This window comes from Anopheles marshallii, chromosome 2 (assembly GCF_943734725.1).
Source record: "Anopheles marshallii chromosome 2, idAnoMarsDA_429_01, whole genome shotgun sequence".
NCBI classification, from domain to species: Eukaryota; Metazoa; Arthropoda; class Insecta; order Diptera; family Culicidae; genus Anopheles; species Anopheles marshallii.
In genome coordinates, this window is record NC_071326.1 from 68,086,883 (window position 1) to 68,110,245 (window position 23,363).

The 23,363-nt window shown below is 42.2% G+C and overlaps 1 protein-coding gene across 1 annotated transcript in view; it reads left to right on the forward strand.

The window, feature by feature from the left end:
• The first annotated feature begins 509 nt into the window (after positions 1 to 509).
• Positions 510 to 23,363, forward strand: part of LOC128706796 (F-box/LRR-repeat protein 16) — a 33,473-nt gene continuing 10,619 nt past the window's right edge. Inside the window, exon 1 of the mRNA XM_053801737.1 lies at positions 510 to 1,436. Within this exon, the coding sequence (XP_053657712.1) occupies positions 510 to 1,436 (927 nt within the window). The remainder of the gene's footprint in view (positions 1,437 to 23,363) is intronic.

Below are 23,363 nucleotides of genomic sequence, written 5' to 3' on the forward strand. Positions count from 1 at the left end.
AACCACGCACAAGATAAATTGGCTACTTCGATCGCTGGACAGGATTTTTGATCCTTTCATCGCGTGACGGAAAACTGTCAAAATGTGTACGTGTGGTTGTGTTGTGGCGAGAATCACCTTCCCTTTTTTTTCTCTCTCCAAGTGCTTTGCCAAATTGCATTTCGTTCCACCTCATCAAGCGAGCTTCTCTTTTCTCCTCTCCACGCAGCACAATCATCGACTAGCAGCGGTTGTGTTTTTGGCTGGTGAACCGAGTGGAAACCTCCCGGGTGGTTAGCGTTCGGAACGTCCATGTGGCAGTGTTTGCAGCGTGTGCAAGTGGTATTACTAATCTTCCGTACGAAATAGTGGCCCCCCAACCGAGTTGTGACCGAGTGACCCGAAGTAGCACAACTCCAAGTGTTTGTGTAGTTCCCTCCCCGCGTACGCGTGTGTGTGTGTCTACGCAAAAGTGGCCTGCTCGGGTGGGCACTTACGTGTGTGTGTGTGTGTGGTTGTGTTTGTGTTGAATGCTGAAGATGTCCTCCATATCCGCCCAGGGAGTGGTTGAGCGTGCCTCGGCCGAACTATCGAAACGCATCAACGGCCTTGGGCTGCGGTCGAAGCACCATCATGGCAGCGGTGGTGGCAAATCCGGCGAGAAGGCTAGCGTGATGGAGCGCGTCACGAACGTGCTGTGCGGGGGTTCCAGTAGCTCTAGCAACTCCAGCAACTCGGCCGGCAACCTCACCATACAAACCGCCGGCCAATCACAGTCCGGCGGTGGTGGTGTTGGTGGTGGTGGTGGTGGTGGAGTGGGAGGAGGTGGCCATGCACCCGAGAAACCGTCCCGTGTGTCCAACACCGCGGGTGGTACGAACACCGCGGGCGGTAAAGGCGGTGGCTCGATGTTGGGCATGGGTTCGGGAGCTGGCGGTGGCAAGTCCCAGTCAAACACACCTCAATCGCTGAGAAAGATTGGGCCGCATCATCAGCACGGTGGCGGGCTCAACCATCACCATCTCGGCGGCACGGGTAAGATGGGACAGTCGCAGCTGGCGCTGCCGCAGATCCTCACGATTGAGCAGCTGCTGCAGGACGAACGATTCTTGGCCCGGTTCTTCCTGTACTTCACGTCGTACGAGCGCTGCACACTGGCGCAGGTCTGTCAGAAGTGGCGCGACCTGCTGTACCGTAGTCCGCGCTACTGGAGCGGGCTCGTGCCGGTACTGCAGTGTCGCGAACTGCGCCAGACCACCAACCAGGACCGGGTGAAGCTGTACAATTCGCTCATCCGGCGCAGCTTCCATGCCGTCTGTCTGATGGGTGCGACCGACGAGGATGCGCTGGATCTGGTCCACTCCTTCCCACTTGCTTCGAAACACGTCCATTCGCTAAGCCTGCGGTGCTCCTCCATCAGCGATCGGGGTCTGGAAGCGTTGCTAGATCATCTACAGGTAAGCGAGGGCATATTTGCAAATAATTAAACTATAAGTAGGGAGAATCCGCTGTCTTATTATGTCCGCTTGAACTAAGCTTATCGACATATTTACTATGTTTGCGTTCATAAAAAATAGTGCCGGATAGGGTTAAAAAAGTTGATTAAAGTAACAAGTCGTTTATCCGCACTCACCGAAAGTTGACAACTAAATACCTGATGGTGACAGGTTTTATTTAATGTAGGACCGATTTCTTTTTCACGGCAAAGCTGTCAAACGTGATATGAAGTGCCAAGTCCATACAAAAATTCCAAATGTAATAATGATCCCAATTCCAAGGGTCTGGGTCCTACATAACATTGGGCGAAATGTACAATATATCGTTTATACTTGTAAGCTATAGAGTCGACATACTCATCTGCTCGTTATACATTGAGCATTTCAGGTGCTACAAATGAATATCACGTAGCTCGAGGATTATCTTTATAGTCCCTGAACTTGTCAGATTCTTTGTCTGATATTAGTTTGTTAGAAAATATATTTGACTCTTAAAATAAATTCATTTTTTCGACGGATAAACCGACCCCCGTTCGGAAAACATTCGGATAAGCGGTTCACTACAGTTCATGAAATTGAAGAAAACATTTACCACGAAATTATGTCTGCATTTATAATCAAAAGCAGTAATGCTAAAATATGTATCTCCCGCCTTCGGGTGACATTTTAAGGATGACGTGTGACGCAAACGAAGTTGGTTTACGATACGGCTAAAACGATCTTGTTGCAACAGACATTTGCTCTGGTTTTTGCAACCCACACTGGCGAGTGAAAGAATTCCTCCCAACCAGGGAAGGATACGTGTGGGTGGTCGGTAAAACATTTTCCCACACAGCAGGAGAACACTTGCGTTTTTCATGGCTGCCCTAATGCTGTGGAATGTGTTGCTTCATTTCACCTTCACTGTGGGCTAGCAAACGAGGTCTTCAGATCTGAAATATCCTACAGATAATAACGAGCAGCTACTGCAAAAAAAGGATAGCATAATTCTTCCAAAAAATCGCATGACTGTGTCCTTCGCCGATGGAGACGCCTGGTGGTTGTGGTGTACGGATCACCCAACTGTAACGCGCACAGCCACATCTTTGTCGTTATGCATCCTCAATTTAGGGGGTTTATATGCGTGTGTGCATACCACACGACCCCATCAACGTTCCAGCTCTGTTGCAGGATTTTCCCGTGCAATCGTTTCCAAAGGAGACCATGAAGAATTTTCGACGCCAAAAGCTTTCACACGTTTCGCAAGTTATTTCTTCTTTATCGTTTGCTTTGTTTTGTTCTTGCACTCCCATTGTCCCGCTTCCGGTTCGGGCAGAAGAAGCAAAACAACAACACTTACCGCACACAACTGAACCGAACCGAGTGGGAAAACGGATTTACGATGATATCACCAACTGTACACGGGAAAACAACACTTACCCGTTCGACCACCTTCGGTGGTACAGTATTTCACTCGCTCGCCGATATCGCTCACTCGCCAGACTTGTTGGCATCGGGTAGCGAACGCTTAGAAGTAATATCGTACGATGACCCAATTTTTCGCAATGCAGAACATTGGCGAATGTGTCTTGTTTTGGCAGCGATGCGGCCAGGCCACGTACGCCTTCCGTACCGTTGTTGCTCTTCTGTTCCATTAGTTTGCCATCCGTTTAATGGTGCGAGACTGAATTTATGGTCGTCTCGAGCCTTCCGGGGTGCCACACCGGATAGCAAAACTGTGTAAGGTCAAACGCTTCCGAAGTGACTTCAGTTGATCGGTGTCCTTGTGAGTTGGTTGTGGCGTTGGGAAAATCGGGGTTTTTCCGGGCATGTAGCCGAAAAGTGTTCTACACGGATCGGTGTTACGTAATCTGGCTTGAACAAGTGGCTAAGAAGGTGGTTGCTTTTCTGATCATGATTTATGCTGTAACTTGTTCGCTCGTTGTTTAAGATTGATGGGCCGGACCGTACATGGTTTGTTGGTTGCATTCTATAAATAATTAACAAACGGGTTCATAAAGCACGATAGGAATTGTTTTTTTTCCATAAGAAACCATCGAAAAATGCCGGATGATTGAGAATTCATACGAGCAGAAGCTTTTATATTAAAAAGAAGCAAAAAGAGACTCGCTGTCATTTCCATCCAGCACGAAGAAAGGAGAGCATCATGCAAATAAAACCTTCAACTTTATTGTTGCCGTCGTCGAGCCGGTCTTGTGTTTTGGGCAGGATAGAAATGTATCATGCTTCTTGGCAAACCATCAAATTGGTAAACAAATGAACATTCGAGCCAACGAACGCCCATAAAGAACGGTACGGGAGCGAGCTGCATGCTTTAAGAACATGCAACCGTTGTGCCTTTTTTCTCACCCCGATCTGTGACATCGGTTCAATAGTAGCACACACAGCAAATAATCTGTTGATTGGAAAACGTTCCCAGCCACATTCAGCAAGGGTCGCTTTGCAACAATGCCAGTAGCAGAGAACGGAGAAAAAAAACAACATAAAACATCATCGGTTGCGGTAGCGTTTGCTTTTGGCAAGCAGCTGACAACGGTTGTTTATACCGTCAGATTAGAATGATCGACAGTTCTGGCTGACATCGTGAGCGACAGGTAGCGGGTAATTATGACAGGTTGGCCATAACAATAACAGTGTTGCTAATGATTGTGTTTGAGTTAATTTTCAATTGTTTAAAGTAGATTGTCGCTTTGACGTTATCTGAAGTGGTATAATAAATTTTGCAAGTAATCTAATGACGAGAAAAAGTGGATGATGCAAATATTCAATGACATGGTAACAACAGTCAGCTTAATAAGCCACTATACAGCCTGGTATTAGTCCTGGTGGAGGCGCCTAGTATTTCAGCGTTCCAGACGTGGAAAGTGTCACCAGACTTCACAAGACTTGTATCAAGTCTTATTCACGACCGTATAAAACACGTCAAATTCTTTTCATAGCTAAAGATAAATAAAATTGTGGAAGAACATACATAATAGACCAAAACCCAATAGATCCCGTGGAGGCGCCTAGTGCTTTAGTGTTACAGGCAATGGAGTTCACAAGACACAAGATACATAAAAATAACCTATAAAACCTAGGAAGCCCTTAAATGACATTTCATACAATAAAAGAAAACCTAGTTCAAGAAATGCAGATCAATCAATCAATCAATCCAGAAAAATTACACTGCGAAAGGAAGGAAAAATCTGATCAACAAATTGATGAAGCTTCAAAAAAGTTTTACTTTGGAAAACCTTTCCTTATCCAGTGTCCATAATCGAAAATCAATATTCATTACTATCTTCGGTGCATTGCTGAAACGAAGATTTATTCCCCATTCGCTTACCCAACCACGGCAAAGTGTAGCAAAAACGAATTGCAAACTGACATCACTCAAACTGCCGCCGTTCAATTACGATAAACGATTTCGCTGTGGTAGTTGCATTCGGTGTTTTTAGCTGTCGTATTTCACAAATTTCTATTGAGTTTTATTCCTATTGTTGCTAAAAGTCCGTTGTGAACCGCTACTCGTAATGGATTGCTATATTTCGATGGCAATGGGAGAAGAATAGTAAATATCAAAGCGGCCACCACCACTAGATTGCTTTTGTGGAACTTTTGCACAAGTTTACAGCACCGTCTGAGAACTGGCTTGCTGTTCAAGATGATACTTGACGCCAGTCTGCCCGGTAAGGAAGCAGTGGGGGCGCTAATATGCCATTTGAATTTCATATCCTCTGCTCTTTAGCAGTCTGAAGTCCAAATTAATTATTTAAATAGAATTGTTACTTACATCCACGAAATCCATTTAATTAAAGTTCTAAGTAAATCGTTGCACAAAAAACAATATAATTTCATTTAAGCGAACTAGTCAAATAGACAAAAAAAAATAATACAAAACTTAAAAAAACGGAAAGCAATGCAGCAGAATTCTGCGAAGCCCCTGCGATCGACTTAGTTAAGCTTCGCCCGGCTGGGCAGTGGTATTTTTCCCGAATGATTTCATTTCGTATAAATTCCATCAAAGTTGATGTTTTGCCTTGTGAAAGAATGCCTGTTTCATGCTGCCATGGCTGCCATTTCTTTTTTTTTTGTATAGTGCCGCTATGTATTACGCATTCGTTTGATGATGCGATGCACGGTTCACTGCAGGGCTGCGAGCTCTGGAATTCATCGTGAGAAATTCATGTTTGTGCGCGTACTGCTGGTTGTTTGGTCGGTTTATTTGAATATACTTCGACGGGTTGTTTTTTTTTTGCTGTTGCTGCTTCTGATGAACAAACCCGGTCCCGGTTTACCAGCACAATAAATCTGTTCGGTTCTTTCATGTATTTGCTTTATGGGAATTTTTGCGCTATGCTGGAAAGTATCGCGGTATTACGAGTATGAAGTCTGGAGCATATTTTTCTGTATTATTTCTGTGTGTTGTTTTTTTAACTTAAACATTCGATAACAGTAACAATAATAATACTGTTAAACTATTATATAGCCAAATAGTAGTGCTGGTGGAGGCGTCTGGTATTTTTGTTTCGGAGGAGCGGAAGTTTTAGTCCGTCAGGAAGCAACTTATGGAAAGGTTGGATAGGCTTATTTTAACATAAAGGAAACCTTCTTAATAACAGTGGCGCTCTATTAAATCGCTCTACAAACACCACCTTTCATTTTGTGTACAATTACCGCAACCGATAGCACAATCTGCTTTCATGCTGCTTGCCCAAACCAGCTATGGCCGCTGTTATCCGATAGCACGCAAAAAAAAGATGCTCGGTAAACATCGTTATACCACCAGTGGTTTTGGCTGGTACAATTATTTGTACATTTTTTGGACTCTATTAATATTTTATGCCAACCGATACCAAATCAGAACTGGCTGCCGATGGCAACAGCAGGCAGTTTGGATACGTTCGCAGGACTACCACCGTACACCCGTATAGGACTCGTGGGAAAAGTCACGAATAAATGGGAACCGAGCAAAGAGGAGCCTTATCAGCCGTTCCTGCAAACCCAAAAAAGTAGGTCACATTTGTGCCAGCTCGTGCATGGGTTTATGGCTGGGAAGGTTTTTCCTTTCTTTCATTCTTTCTTTTGGATAATGCGCCGAAGATTATCCTTTCAACGAGGTGGTAGCATTTCATCTCACCCTCGTTGGGATACTAGTGGGCCTTGAATTTTTTATTTAATTTATTAGACACACTCCAGTACAATTTACCAAGGTTTTATGAAATTTTCGGCAAAATCAACAATCCAACCTAACATTTCTAAGGTAAAAATAAAATCAATAAATGAGTAACAAAATTATGGTGAAACGATAAAAAGTGGAGTAGATTTCCTTGCTTTCCATCCGGCACAATGCTGAAGAAAAGACAACAAAATAGTCATAAATTGAAGCATTACCTTCGAGGCAATAACTGTCATCGAATTACAATTTTTCGAAACTCAATTCCACCGGTCTAGCGACGCTTCACTCCCGAACCCGTTCACCCGTTGTGCTGCACATCCCAATATAGCCCGTTTTGAAATTGCGAGCACTTTGTTTGGCTATAATTAGATTGCGTCTGCGACTGCTTCGCTTTGATTGCGCAAAACGGAACGCATCAAACGCTTCATTAGTGGTACTCGCGTTGACTGCCGGTTGAGTCACCGTTCCGGTCGTTGGTTTTAAACGTACTGTTAATTTTTTTGTTGTTATATTAAATGTTCAATTATTATGTTAAGTTTTTTTTAATGTCATTTTCATGAATTTTCATACAAAATTCTTTTTTTTTTGTATATACTGCTAAACTGATTAAGTGGTTGCTTGATTTATAACCTTAATTTTTCCCATGAAAACAAACCAATTTTCCTTTCTACAAAGTACATTAGCCTACTCCAACGCACGCAGTGCTCCAGCGCTCTGACATCGCTAATAATTTCCGTTCGAAATATCCGTCACCGAATTTTCACTCCCGACCAAAAATACCTGCCCCAATTTAACGTATCCAATTTGCTGCGGGCGTATATTTTCCGTAGGCGACATGTTTGTGTCTCTTTCCTTCCGTTCCACTCCTACCACACCTGGTTCCGTTTGTGCAACAAGATGACGCTGTGTGTGTGCTTTTTTTTTGTTTTACAAATGTTTGTCACTGTACGAATTTGGAAAGCGTAAATTAGATTTCCTTCCCACATTTAAATCCGTTTCCGTTTCCTTTTTTTGTCTTATTCTTGTTTATTTTCATTTGTGGCTCTTTTTCTACGGTTTCATTTCATCAACGAGATTCTGCTGCGCTTAAACGGTAAAAGGCAACATTTTCACACCTTTCCTACGCATGAAATAGTCCTGATTGGATTTTTTGATGACAAATTCCACATTTTGAAAATATGCTAAAAATACCATTTTTTAAGTCTTTCATCCTATTTTCATTTTTTCACGTGTCGGGAAAATAAGAAAAGGAATTCATAAAGAAATAGAGAATACTTAGGAAAGTCTAGGAATATTTTTCCAGCAACTGTTTTATTTATTCGATTTTAATTAATTTACCCAATACAAGTACCTTATTGTTGAGTTATTGTCCCCTATGCAAACGCCCTTATGTATGCAACGTTTTGAACACTTCATCATTATGTGCAATGTTTGTGTACATTTCTCGATCATTTTTACCGTCCTAAATCCTGACACTAATCCATAGTATTGCATACTTTTATACTAAATAGTACAACATTTAGATATTTTTTTGACTCTAATTGAAATTTGATACTACTTTATTTACTTTATGTTACCTCAATTACCAGCTTTCGCTTGAAAAGTATTTGTTTCTTAAAAAAAGTAAACACTGACTGTCCGAGGCGGTAACAACCATAAATCTTGCACAGCGGTGCTTTAAGCTATCATTTGTCATTGGACACTCATTTAGTTGATTGAAGGAAGGAAAGGCACCATCTTCAAGCACGAAACAATCTTCATTTATCTTGCTACGGTTGTTTTTTCTCTTTGTACGATGGGCAATAAAACCGATTCTTTCCGATTCGGGCTTTTCTCATTTTACTTACATTCTCTTCGCCCGTACACCGCCACCAGGTCGTGGAAAATATTTTATAACGACCTGAAGAGCCAGCAGCTATTGACGGCGCGCTGCAAAACACCACCACTTACAGTGGAATTGCCACAGAGTGCTTGAGTGTGAGAATGGAGGAAAAAAAAGCAGTAACGCACTCTCAATCACCCTGAAGCGAGCTCGAATGAACCGTTTTGACATGAATGCGAAATTCTGATTTCGAATTCTGGTGCAGTACGCACGGCACGGATTTCTTCTCAACTATTGTTTCATGAATTTAACATCAACGCCAATGGTTACGCTTCAATTTGCATATTGCGATATTTTGAACGAGAGCCTACCGCTGGATGGTTTCCGGGTAGGTTCAGTGCTCCTCACCGCTCGAGACCGCATAATGGTTAAGCGGCGATAGAAACACATTCCGAATCGATGACCAAATTATGCGGAAACGTTTCATTTGCCTTATTACCAGACTAGACTGAGAGGGAGTTGTGTATGGTTGAGTTGACATCTTTTGTTATTTGCCGAGCTGAACATTACTGCATAAATGAACCGTCGCTTGTTACATTAAATAAAAACGTTTTTGAGTACATTGTATATAATAATTTTAGGCACAAAACAAATGGAAGCCTGTGGTTAATTTTCCTTTTCTAATAACTGTAAATTATATGATTTTAAGGAAATTATAAAGCAGGTAGCATACATGATAACGAGTTCCGCTGAATTCCTCAGTGTTGAACTAAAACGGGTTTATTTGCAGTCAACATTGGGCGCGGTCCGGTGGAGTATTTGTAGTGGCGCCGGTCTTTACACGACAGAACTGAGGAAAAATCCCATGCGGACCTAACCCCCCGTAACAAGGACTAACTATCCAGTTACGTGGTAAAAATAAGCCGTTACGATTAGGCCGTTTTAATGAAATAAAAAAAATACATTGCGTCTAATATCTACTTAATCAAGAGTTTCAGTACATTTTGCTCTCATAAAAGTGACGAAATAGAAAATATGTATAAGTTTAAATAAAAGGGAATCGTATTCAAATACTTTACTTAAAGCAAACTTTGCATTAGTATATACACTCCAGTCTCTCTAAGGTAATATCTGTCAAAAATTGCAAGTCTCCCTAAATTGTACATTTTTTACAATGCTTTCATTTTTAATACATTTTATGTCTCTCAAAACAGCAAAGACTTCCTAACATCACATTCCCTAAGCTGCACATGCTGTACACCAATGTCTCTCGAAGGTAGTCGTGTTTTGGTGTTTTGGTCAATGACAGCTCGTGATTCCAAGTGTTTTTTTTTTCAAAGCTGCAAGATAGTGGTCCCTTCATTTTGCGAGTTAGAGAGACTTGACTGTAGTTCTCACAAACATTACAGCCATTGCTAACTCGAAACTAAATGAAATACTGTTGTATTATTTGTATTATTGTATTAATGTATTATTTAATGTTTGTTCTCTATAACGTCAAATATAACAAAAAGCATTGTCGAATCTTGAGAAAGTGAACGTAAGACCCACGACAGTCCTATTTGTTGCTAACGATCGCATACTGCAGCGAAAAAATCCCCATTAACAGGACATCCAAAGGATAACACACAGGTGCTCTAATGTCGATTAGATTCCTTACTCGTGCAGCATAGAGCATAGAAAAGCAGGCATTTTTTTCGGCCAGTACTGTCGAGTGTGCCACGGCAACACCGAAACGAATATTCACGGTTCGCTTCGAAGCTTCTGATCCGTAAAATCGATTTCCAACGCTCACGTCAGCGGCGAAACACAAATATGAACACCGTACAACAGTTCGATATGTTTGGCGTTTTGGCCGTAGTACGATTGTCTTCCGATCGTAGGGCGAAAAGGAACAGGAGTTCTTTGGAGTTTGTGTTCGTTGCTACGAATTGCTTTGCAGCTTTGGGGAGCTGTTTGTTTTCGCAGTGTGTCTTACATTCGAAGGAGAGTTTGCTCAAAGCATTTGTTGTGCAAATCTGTTCGCAAGGTTGAATACAAATAGAGAAAAAAACCTTCTGCAACGTTGTGGGCAAAGCTACTTTTGAGCATTTCGTATCAGACCTAATCTGCATAAAAAATGGAACATCTTGAACATGCATAGCGTAATGTTGAGCTTTGATAGTGCCCAAACTGTCAGATAAACTGACAACCGAAGCAAGTAGCGTTTGATTATTGTCGTTCGATAGTATCGATAAAATAGTGTTGGAACATTCTGAAACAATGTTCAAATGCGAACGGAAACAGTTTCCCCTGCGATGATGACACAACCCCATTGTGTTCGGAAAACATTCAAGAACACATTGCTGTCTAGACAAACCGAATGTTTGTAACGTCCACAAGCGACATCAAAGGGATGGGTTTAGCAATCTCGAAATGACACACTCACTCTTCCACCTTTGGATTGAAACGTCAGCATTATGTCAACGCCCTGTGGGAAATACTTCAGCAGATAAACATTAATTTCACTATCAACTTCTATTCCCCCGTAGACACGGGCTATGATTGAAGGCAACTCCCAAGGCGTGAAACATAGCTAAGATTGTTGGTGAAAGATAAACATTTCCCGTGCTTTGTTGGTCTCATTCATAACCTACCGCTAAGATATGTTCCTTAGCGCTGAATATTTGAGAGATGTTTTTTATCCCCATCGCTTTGGTTACGCCATAATTGGGCAGCGATCTGACAGTCAGACTGTCTGGCAGACAGACAAACAGACAGACGCAATGAAACGGCCAAGCAAGCTGAATGGCCACCGAAAGCACGAGATACGCACCGACGGGGCTTCGGAACCGCGCGAAATGTGAGTCCGAACGGAGAACTGTGGAAGCTTTTGCGTGCTTGTATGACTGCCAACGCAAAGCATTCCCTGGAACCGCACAGAAGTCTTGCTCTGGAGACTGAATGGCGCCTCGGGGGTTGTCTTTTTCCCTTCGCCAGTGTTTTCGTTCTTTAACTGCTCAGCTTCCTATTTTGCTTTGTGTGTAGTTTGAAAATGAACCAATCGGGACGAAAAAAAAAGCCGACGCGTGTTCGTTGCTCAACGCAGCACAAATCGATGACAGTGGCTTTATTTGATTGCAATACGTCGGTATACGGATCCCTGTACCACCACTGGGAGTGCATTCGCTTGCCACCGCTGTTCATCACCCGGGGCAAGTATTGATTTCCTGCTAGGCACACAATAATGTCGATTGCCTCCGGCGTGCTTGGGGCTGGATCTATTTTCGCATTGCTTGCCTGCATCTGCCAGAGGTCGGCAAACTTTATTATTGAACACTTACGCCCACAAGCAATTCAAAATGTTTTTATGAGCGAAAATAAAGAAAATAGAATAGTGAAGAATAAAGGAGACAGCTTCAATTCAGCAGCAACAACTAAATACTACAAGTTATGCAGCTCGAGCCGTTTTGTACTAAATCTTCTTATTGTTCCAAAACTGTAAGTGTCTCATTATAGTGTATCATTGCATACATTAAGGCGGTTGTTCATAAAAGAAAGGGGTGATAAATATGCTCGATGGTTTACCAACCCCTGGAATTAAGCTTTTCATATCCTGATTGCTGCGAACCGTGCCTACAATCTCCGGATATATTACCTTTCAAAGTTTCCGCTAAACTCGGTGCTGAATATGCCGAAGAAGCACGTATTGGTATTTGCAGAGCTTCCGGGAAATAATGCACACCATCCAAATTTACTCCCCGTCATCAATCAAGCTCGACACGAAGGTTCATTTACTCTGCGGAAGTAAGCTTTTATGTTTGTACGGCTTTCATGTGATTTTTCGTTAGCAGAAAAGCCTTTTTCGTAGCCAAGGAAATTTGATTTCACTGTCGACGATGATGTTTGCAAATGGTTATTATGAAAACACATTTTAACTGCCCACATGTCGTCCGAAAGATGTACGTCATCTTTACCTTTCTTTCTTACCATTTATTACGCCAAACAATTTAACGGTGTCCCTCAAAGCTCATACGAACACAAACACCATTGCTTAACACCACATAGGACGCTCACGGCAAAATGATTGATGATGCCTGTTTGCAACGGAATCTCTACCACTGTCAGCTTGCGATTGCGTGACTGTGGCCATACGCAACGTACAGAACCCTCTCAAAAGAAGGATGTCAAAGTCATTTTCATCATCAAACACAAGCCGGGACAGTAAACACTAGCTGCCAATGCTAATGTGTGCGAACAGAGCTGTCCGTTAAGTGTATTTTATAATGTTCTTGATGATGTGCACTCCAAATAATGAGCTCACCACGCCTAAAAGTATGCAATTTGTACCTCATATTTTACTACTAAACATGACGAGTTGTCGAGATCCTCTAAATGAATACCCTAAAAATAAGACTGTCAGCAATATATTATCTGAACGTTGTTGCTTATTTGAAGGATTGCTGAAGTATTACATTCTTCGGCCTATCGTACAAAGCTCAGCATTCAAACCTATGCCATTTAGAGTATCGTTTTACTAGAATAAATTGATTCGTTTCATTCCTGGAAAAAAATGCCCTTCAACTGCTTGTGTTGTGCTCCTTCCCGCCAACGGTTGGCGCAACACGAACCAACTACTCCCGGGTGCATTGAACGATAAATATTTAATCAGCATGGCTTACATGAGACATGCCTGCATTTTCTCCGGGACTGGTGAGGAGTATTTCTGGGAAAAGCGTTACAGCGTAATGTGAAGGTAACATGCGTAAAGGGAGAAGCATCCGCCTAGTCCTTAGTAATGAGGTGGAGCCTAAAGTTGTCTAACAAGAGAACCATTTCTTCAGTGAACTAGCCGTAGTTGGTTTAATAATAAAGTAAGCAATTGGATACCGTACTTTATGAAACTTAGGTATCGAACATTTATCAAGTCCATTCCTTAACGCATTTCATAGCATAATGCGATTCCTAGGTCTATTAATTATTGACATAATGGGGCACATTATGCAAAAGTAATGAAACTAACTTTTATTCCCTGCACACGGTTTTGTTACGTCCGTATCATGAAATCTTTATGTTTTCCTGCAATTTATCGATAAATCAGTGTACACTTCTTCATCGACAGCAAAAGATAAACGTTGTACTGAAACCCGATAGCACTTCACTGTATCTATGAATATTCCATCATTAAACTGAACTGGTGCACAACCAAAACAACCACTAAACGAACACCACACGGACGCGCGTCCGATGCAACGCCTGAGGACCGTAGTGGCCGTAATTTAATCGATCCAGCTAATGATAGCTATTTTTAGTGCTTAACTTCTTTTCTTCCCTCCTGCCAACATAAACGCCAGCGTGTAAGATACTTAATGCGACAACGATCCAGCCCCGGTCGACCGTTCGTAAGCAAATGCTCGCTGACATTGCTGTCAGTCACAGTTTAAATTATGAAGCAAGGCCGGGACAGGATGCTCTACGCTGTGCAAGTGGACGCGCATTAAATTCACCGGTGAACTGATTAGGCCACCGAAGCACTTCGTGTCCCTTCGGGAGGTGTAGCTGTAACATTAAAGACTTAAAGACTGAGCAGTTTTCGGGTGAAAAGTTTTTACTTCCCAGGCCCGCTTTTTTTCGTTTCGTTTTGTTTAGTAAAAATAATGGGTGAAGAATTACCTGGCGAAAGAGTTTCTTTGTTTTCAATTTGCAGTTAATGAGCGAAATTTAGCCCATTTGTGTAATGAAGTGCCGTACAGAAAGGATTTATAATGCGCATCTTAAAGGCGGGCAAGTGCACCGTTCAACGGTGGAAGGTGCAAAAAAAAAAGTAATTTAAGGTGAGTTATGGCTCGTACAACTTTCAAAAATTACGTGCTGAGTAAAGGAAAACTTGTAAAGGGAGATACGAAAGTGGAATTTTGTATGATGGGAGGAAGGCTACAATTAACCGCTGCATCTTGCTGAGATGTTAGAATTTCTTTTAAATTGTGTTTAAGCAATGCAATACATATCCGACAATATTGCTATTAATGTTTATAGTTCTACATAGTTCTACATAGTTGTACATTTTATGGAGTCTTGGTTGAGGACAAAACCGAGAAGCCTTATCGCAGTCCTGGTAGACTTCAGAAATGTCCGAGCATGTCACAAAAGGAAGTGGAAGAGTCTTGACATTGCGGTACCAGATTCACTAGTAGCAATGTGAAGTTATATTTGAAATAATAAATTTAATGCAGAACTTCTTGGAGACAGCTCAAACTAGTGATGTGCACAATGATTCCGAACGAATTAATGATTCAAATCTTTCTAGGGAGTGAGTTAATTCTAATTGCGAAGAAGAGTATTTATAATTCTTTAATAATAATATAATTATAATATAAGTTTTCAATTTAACTCATTCCCAAAGAATTAAATCATTAAAAATGATGAGGATTTAACACTTCTTCACTACACAACACTAATGAGGAAATTAACTCTTTTGGGAGTTAACTCACGATTAAATTCTTCACAACGACCTTCAACTCATGAAATAAAGGCTGCAGCAACCTTACCACCCTCCCCTCCTGTTGCTTTTTTAAATTGTTGAAATCCTGAAGAGTGAGTTTAAGAGTTGAATCTTCATTCTAACTTTTTAACTCGGATTTAAATCCTCAAAAAAGAATTAAATTTCCCATCTCTAGTTCAAACTATACTCCTATCTACCACACTTTCAAACTTTCTCTCTCCATCCATCGAAAACTTGTCTTAACAACAAGTGTACGATAACGCATACCACACAATAACCCTCCTCCAGCTCCACTGTATCGATCGACAATTTGATTGTTTTGTCCCGAAAAGCAACATGCAATCAACATGCGGCAGTGTGTTCATTGTTCTCCTTTATCTTTCGTCACCTTTCCGTGTGTTCCGGCCGGTGGTTGCCAACGTCTTACTGCATTTTAATGATCCACTGCCGTCGTTGCACAAGCTATACATGGATGCGGGGCCGGAAGGATGTGATGCAGCGCGTGTGTGAGTGTGTGTGTGTATTTTAATTTCAGGGAGCGTTTGTCGTAGCCAATGCACCTGCAGGATGGGCCCACTTCACGTGTGTAGACAAGCCTCCTTTAGAGCCGTGCTCGAGTGGTACGTTCTTTTGTTTCGAGGCTCAGTCTCTTGCAGCGGATGCATAACATAATAAAAACAGGTAAAAAAACACAAGATACAACCATTAACCACGTGTCAACATTGGTGGTTGCTGCTGGGATGGTGAATCTTCTTAACAAAGCAAACAATATCCTGAGCACGTTCTATAAAACCGTAACCGCACAATGGGCATGTTGTAAAGGTGTCTTACACGGCGCAACCATCGACCGGGTTATGTTATTTTTTTTGCGTGCACCATTCTTTTTGGTGTGATTGTTGATAAATTCTGGCGGGCCGTACCATGTCCCATTTAGCAGTGGCCGCTTTTTCCGGCTCCATCGTTCTCACCTGTACAAATACGACACGGTGCGTTTTATTTCCCTATGCACACAATGACCTAAACAACGTGGTGAAACGCCTGACCGTAGTACCATTTGGTTAGTCAACGTTTCCCCAATGTTTGCTCAGTGGAAGAATAACCGCATCCGCTCCCGCTAGGCGAGTGTACCTGTGCGTCCCCCCCCCCCCCCCCCCCCTCGCTGGCTCGGTAAATCCTGCAGGGGCCTTAAACAAGCGACCAACGCTGTCGCCTCATCAACAAACAGGAAAAGCTAGTGTACCGGCATGTTAGCCTTTCCGCCGTTGCCGCACGCTAATGAAAACGACGGAAACAGCTTAAAGCCCCTCCCCGGATCCGGTTTGCGATGGCCATTTGGTCGCACTTTACCAGCCTCAACCGCACATCTCCGTTTACCGGAGATGAGCTTTGAGCAATGTGTTCATTAATAACAAATGTAGCAAAGAATGGTGCTGTTTCGGTAAAGCCAAAACCACTTATGCAGGGAAGGAAATGAATGAAAACCGCATTCTGCTATACCTTCAGTATTTTACAAACTGAAGAGTAGTATAGGGATACTAGAGGAACTTTGGTGTCCAAAAATGGGTTTCGTATACGCCACAGCAATCTTGTCGAACAAATACGATATTATTATTAACCGAGAAACGAATAATAGTAAAGAACTTTGGTAACAGATAGTACATTTCGTACATCTTGTTTCTATGCATCCGCATTGACGTTTACCAAACAGTCCTTCCATGTCATCCACAAAGAACGTCCATGTCATCTAAGTTTTCGTCGTCCGGTACTGCAACGACCTACTTGTTTCCTTCTTCCTTATCATTTTGGCATGAAGAATCCGGTCATTTGAGAACGAGTAAAGCAACGATTGGGACAGGAGTACAGATGTTTCTTAAATTCTTATTCCGGTTCGTGATGTTCGCTATTGTAGCACCACTCAATCATCTTGGCGTACGGGTACTTTTGCCGAAATTTGGCCACATGCGCTTGAATGTAGTGATAAGAATAACCACTTACTAAGGTAGATTGATTCAGAGCAAAAGAGTCACTAAAAAGAGCTAATTCTTTAATCGACTCTTTTAACTCACTAACAGGGAGTGAGTTAAATTATATGAGTTAAACAACTCGTCCATGAGTGAGTTGCCTAACAGAAGTCATGTCAAAGGACTACTTTCATAATGATAGGGGCGGCCGGTGGTGTATTGGTAACGGTGTTGGCCTTCACACTACAGGACCGGTTCAAAATCCCATCTAGACCAATCCATACGAAGAGCTGACTATCCGGCTACGCGATAAAATTAAATATAATAATCCAAATATGGCAGGCATGACCTTGAAGGTCGTTACGTTAAGAAGAGAAAGAAAGAGACATAATGATAGTTCTATGCGCTATAACATGTCTTTGCTAATGAGTTATGAGTTTCCTTTGTGGAGTATCGATTTGACTCACTCATTAGTAATATTCAACTCACTCATTGATTCTTACTCAGTACGCACTGCTAGAGATATGAATAACATCTCACTTTGAAGATTCAATTCAGAGTGAATGAGTTGCATAAAATTGTTAACTCTTTTACCGACTCTTTCAAGGGTTATCTCAAGAAAACCAGCGGGGGGAGGGGGGAACATACTCACCCACTAGTGAGTTGATAGTCACCAAAAATCATGATTCACACATCAACTCACACGCGAATGATTCGGCACAAAGAATCATGTGTTAAACAACTCACCCACGAGAGTAATTACTCACCCATACATGGATGATTTCACAGTCGATACGAAGTGTAATAGCTCATGAGTATCGAAGTATGTGTTGCACATAGTGTTATGATGTGTCGTGTTAAGGGTGTTACTGATTGCAACGTACTCACCTATACCTGGTTAATTTTAGGAAGAGTTACATTATTGCAGGGTTTGAAGGCATGCAGGATGGGCAGACAAAATGACAAAAACATTAATAACTCTGAGAGCAAGTAATATCTCAAATGAGTTAAAACAACTCTTCGCCGTGATTCAAGTTCACTCACTTACTAATAAGATTTAATTCTTTCATTCATTCTTACTCTCACTAAAAGCTGCATGACCATTGTTGTAAGGACAATTGATTTTGGATACTTTGAACGATTACTAAATACAGACAGTGCTTCCTTTTTTGTTAAAATAACACGATTCACGATGCAAATCTAGATTGCAGTAATAGCTGCAGGATGTTGTTAAATCACCGTATTGCAAAAAATCTAAATACAAAGAATTCCTTAAAATTCTTCACAAATCGTGTCTCATCATGAAAAATAGTGATCACACGCTGCAACGAACGGAAAAATTTACTTGATTCCGTACTGTCAAAATAGTCAGGCATGCGCAAAGTAAATACAAACCAGGCAATATCAAACCTATGCACTATGCGATTAGACCTATTTGAGAGTTGATAGTTTTCGAAAGTTTTTGTAACAAAGCTTACAACGGTATCAAAACAAATTTTCGTTGTTCATTTTGTTGAATTGAATTAAAATTTCATAGTACTACGCTGCTTTGCCATGCAGCCATGTATAGCTTCATCTTTGACCATCTGTAATACCATTTGACAGCGAAAAGGAGCTATTTCTGCTGGCACCCGGCATCGTAGTTTTGCATTATTTACTAATCTGCAATATTTGTTGTGCTTGCCAAGCTGTGGCCAAAACGGGCCAATTTTTTGCAACGTGAAAGCATTATGGAAATGGAACAACAACAACAAAATCACACCGACTACATTATTTCATCGCATTAATTGCTTTAAATATGATGGTTCGTTACCGAAGCACTTTGCTGGCAATTATTTCACTGTTTAACTACGTTTCCGCCAGATTGCGTTGGTGTAGCGTGTTACGAGAAAAAAATGGCACCACCACCGTTTGCCGCAGCACATTGGCCGTAGGATAAATAGCGGGCACTAAGCGTAGCTAGCACACCGTTACAATTAAATGGCTGAAGAACAGAGGGATGCTTTGGTCACACGGCACGCTTCGTACTATCGTTTTTACCATCCATCTTGGTAACCATCTGTGGGATGGAGGGCTCCAAAACCGAGACCCCGAACCGTGAACCACCGGCACAAAAGACCCTTCTGCGGCATGCGACAGAGTGGAACGTTACACGGCAGACTGCAGTTTGTGCTGCAAGTTTTATGAAATTGCTCCACCAGGAACCGGAAACGAACCGAGTGCACTGGCTGCCAGACGGGAAGTGCGATCCTCTTAGCGTAGTGCACGGTCGGATCGAGGCAGCAACTTGGACCAAGCGTTGAAAAGAACAGCGGCTAAATTGGATACACAACACGGTCCGGCCACATCCGGCAGTGCTTGCTTTGTTCCAGTTGAATACGGAATTGGCTGTGTTCCAGGAGTAGAAATACTGGGGGTGCGGGGAAATCATGTTCGAAAAACACAATGGAGAGTCGTTCCATTTTAGAATTCCGATCAGGTATAGGCAGTTTTTAACAAACGATTAGTCGTTGCAGTTAGAACTGCTTATAAGAAACCATAAATTTTCTCAATTAGGAAGAATTAATTGACAGGCTTTCTCATCAGTCTTAGTCATTAGACATTTGTGCTTTGATATATTACAACAACAAAAAACTTACAATACTTTTGGTTATTACTTACTAACTTCATCAAGTTGCTGTAAAAGAAAGTATTGGAAACCACTGATCCGACATGCGCTCTGAAGATGAAATTGCGGAACGATAATGCCATATCACGGTGGTGAACATTTGCATGCTACCGACCATTTCGTGCAGCTGGTTAGGTTTTATGGGAAAGCAACAATGGTCACAAAATGGCACACTGTTTTTTCGAACCCCTGCTCTTTGGCATGTCATTCCATCGGCCATAATTGACCATGGTGCTGGAGCGGCTAGTGACGGAAGTGACGAATGTACCAACCACCCATTTGCGTGTCTGTAAGCGTCCGTTTCAAATCGTTTCGGCAATTTCCCACCTGTCCACGGTTTGTTTCGTGTCGAGTTGAAGGACAGTTGTACTATCTCAAACAGTTTATTTTAGTACATACATGGTCAAATATTATTTTGTAAGCTTACATACACACAGTATAATTTCTAATCGCAATAAGTTCCCACTCGCGCATCAAACTCTGTGACGTTTTGAAAAGTTCCCGGGAAAAGGCTCAACTTTTGCGATTATCAATACATTGAGATAATTTGCGATCGTGGGTATTTTGCAGCTCGCGCTATCTGCGCAGTTGAAGGGCAATCGGATGAAATTGGCAATCGCGAAACTTCCCAGCTACCCGGGAAATGGCCGTTGATAGTCATCGCCATAAATTGTGCGGTGCGCTTCCTGGACTCCCCAGCGGGAGTTTGTTGAAGTACGCCGAAAGTCGGAGTGAGCAGTGAACGAATTCGCATCAACCGCTAGGTGTAGATTGATTTAACGTTCGCTGTACGTTTGCCTCGAACCTGCTGACGGGTGAGCGTGACAGGGTGAAGATTGCCAGGGTAAAAGTTGTATCTCCATTCCCCCAACCCACCAACACACGTACACGTTCCGAATCAGCTGGCAAGAAAATGGATCCTCCTCTGTGTGTGCACACCGGAACGTGTATATGGGTGTGGGAAAAAGTAATCTGATTAATAATGATGGTGCTTTGCAGTATGGTTTTGCCTCCCGTCCGTTGAACATGGTAGCGCGTTAATTAGATGCTGCAGTGCGCTAATGAATTTATCGAAACCACCAACTTTGGTCGTGGTCGGCTGTGATGGTTGTGTGTGTGTGTGTGAGTATGAATTTTGGTTTCATCAAGCCAACTGATGCGTGATTTATGCACCAGCGAAAATATTCATCGATGCACGGTTTATTTAACTTTGCTTCGGGTAGATTATTACAGCTCGTCGTTACATTCGTGTGTTTCCATACTGAAGTTTGCTAATTGACAAAGTTGGCGCTTGTTTTGAGCTTTGGATGTGCTTGGAATTGTGACAAGTCAACATTGCTGTTTGGAACTTTTGAAGAGTGTCTTTTGTGAAGAATCGTATTCTCCGTTGGAACTGTGTTTGAATTTATTATTTATAGCGCATACAGTCAGATCCCGCTAAGGTAGTAACTTTAAAAGATATTAAGTCTCCCTGAGATGAACATTGTTGACAGTCCCTTCATTTTTGTGGTTATTAGACCTGACCGATTCTGCCAAGCGGTTATGTCGTCTATCTGTCAAATCGGTCAGTTTGATAGATAGACAACAAAATCGTTTGGAAAAATCGGTCAGGTCTAATAACCCCATTTTAATACAGTTTATGTCTCTCAAAGCTGCAAAGTCTCCCTAAAATAACTTTATCAAAGCTGGACATGGTGTTTGTACACCAATGTCTCTCAAAGGTAGCCATGTTTTGTTATTTCCCAATGTCAGCTCGTGATAGTTGCGTTTACAGAGTATGGTTGAAGACTTTGGCCATACATAAATAGTATACCAACTAAGTGTGTTTGTTTCCCAAAGCTGCAAGTCTCTGTAAGATAACGGTTAGACCCTTCAGATTGCATGTTAGAAAGACTTGACTGTATTTTAAAGTAACACAACACTCATACACCTTTGGTGTTTAAGTGCCGTATTAAATTAGTGTGTTTAAAAAGCACGACCACTAGTGTTGAGCGAATTTGTTTCAGACTCCTGAGTCTGAATAAATCTTGCAACTGTATAACAGAATCTGAATCTCTATTTTAAACATTCAACCTTCACCTATGAGCTTCAACTACCTCCTACTATCATTTCGCTTTAGGTCTCCAATGATCAGAGGATTCATGAATCTTTTGAGAGTCGGTTCCTGATTTGAACAACTCCTCATTTAAGATTCATACGAATGGCTCTTCTCAGAAGATTCATTAAGATTCACAACACCCATCTCGTACTAGCGCCATTCGAGAATGTGTTAAGTCACGACAATGCCTTACCGTTCCTGTGCCTGACTTGAGAATCAGCTGATCGGATCAAGTATTGGTGCTATTTTTAAGCCTTTTCATTACACCACAATCACATCCCCATGCCTCATGGCGACTCGAGAGAGAGAGAGAGAGAGAGCAAATGCAAAAGAGCCCTCCCGAGCACTTGTAATCAACGGCGTTAAAGTAGTTCAACCCGAACCGGGGAGGAGACTTTAGCCGACGCCAGCGAAACAAATTGCCGAACGGTTGGTATGTGAAGAATTTCCCTTCGATGTGCCTTCGTGTGTGAAGGGGTGCACTTCGATCGAGCAGGAAGTGTGTTGAGTGCGGCCAATCCGTTAGATAATAAACATCGTGTCGCAACCGCCTCTAAATGACGATTGTTGTGTTATGGGGAGAGTTGATTTATTTTTTGTATTTGCCTTTCACACACTCACCTACTAGGGGGAAATGACCCCCAACCGGCTGTCACATGATACATTCGGTGATGTTAGTGAGCACCCGCCGAGGTGGTAAAGCTGTGAATCTTGGTGAAACCGTGAAAATCATGCCTTAACACTCAATCCGTGTTCACATCTGTTCGACATTTGCAGCTTTGCAGCGAGTTGTCCTCCTGCTGTGCTGTTTCCCACTAACCTACCGTGCCGATAACCTTGAAAAATCATTTGCAGCTAGCGCGGTGCAGCTTGTTCCATGTGTCGGCTTCCCGGTTTATTTACGAATTGTCGGCCGGTTGTTCATTTACTCCGGAACAACGGTAGCCAGCGTCCGCAGTGTTTGCACAGTCGTCCCAGCTTACCCATTCCTGTCAGCACAATGGCTGACGTTTATGATGTTTAGCTTAGTGGAGCGCGGGAAAGTACGAATCGATCGTGCATGTGCACGCTTCCATCCGCCCACCAACAAAAACCCGCTGGCGGTGCGGGACGGGATGGGTTTCTTTCCGCCTGCTCACATCATGTTGACATTTAATTGCTTTTCCAACACACCCATTCGCTCGGACCAGAGTCGTGCCACCTGTGCAAAAAAAACACACTTCGAGTGGCATTAAATGAAATGATATACTGTTCGTGTGTGCTGCGGCAGGAAGATAAAATGGCGATAACGTACGACGTACGGAATGTTTCCAACGATTATGCTGTATTGAATCGTTTTATTTCGAACAAACGCGTTTTAAATGTAGTACAATGTCAGATTAGACCATCGTTTGAATTGATTTATTGCACTTGGGGAATTAACTGGGGAGGCAGTTAGGCAGTGATACAAGTGAGTGATATTTAGCAAAGCGAAAACAGAAGCTCAACGCCACGATACGATGTGTGTGATGGTGCTGTTAGACTTCAGATCTGTGTCTAGATTAGCTTAGTTGACATCTTGTTTAGTATTGTTGCTAATGGTGGATATGGAAGTAAAGAGTTGCTTCGTTTCACAAACTGATGACGGGAATGTTAGACATTCGATATCGAAGCAAATCTACATCAAACGATTGGAGAATGTCATCCAATTACAAATG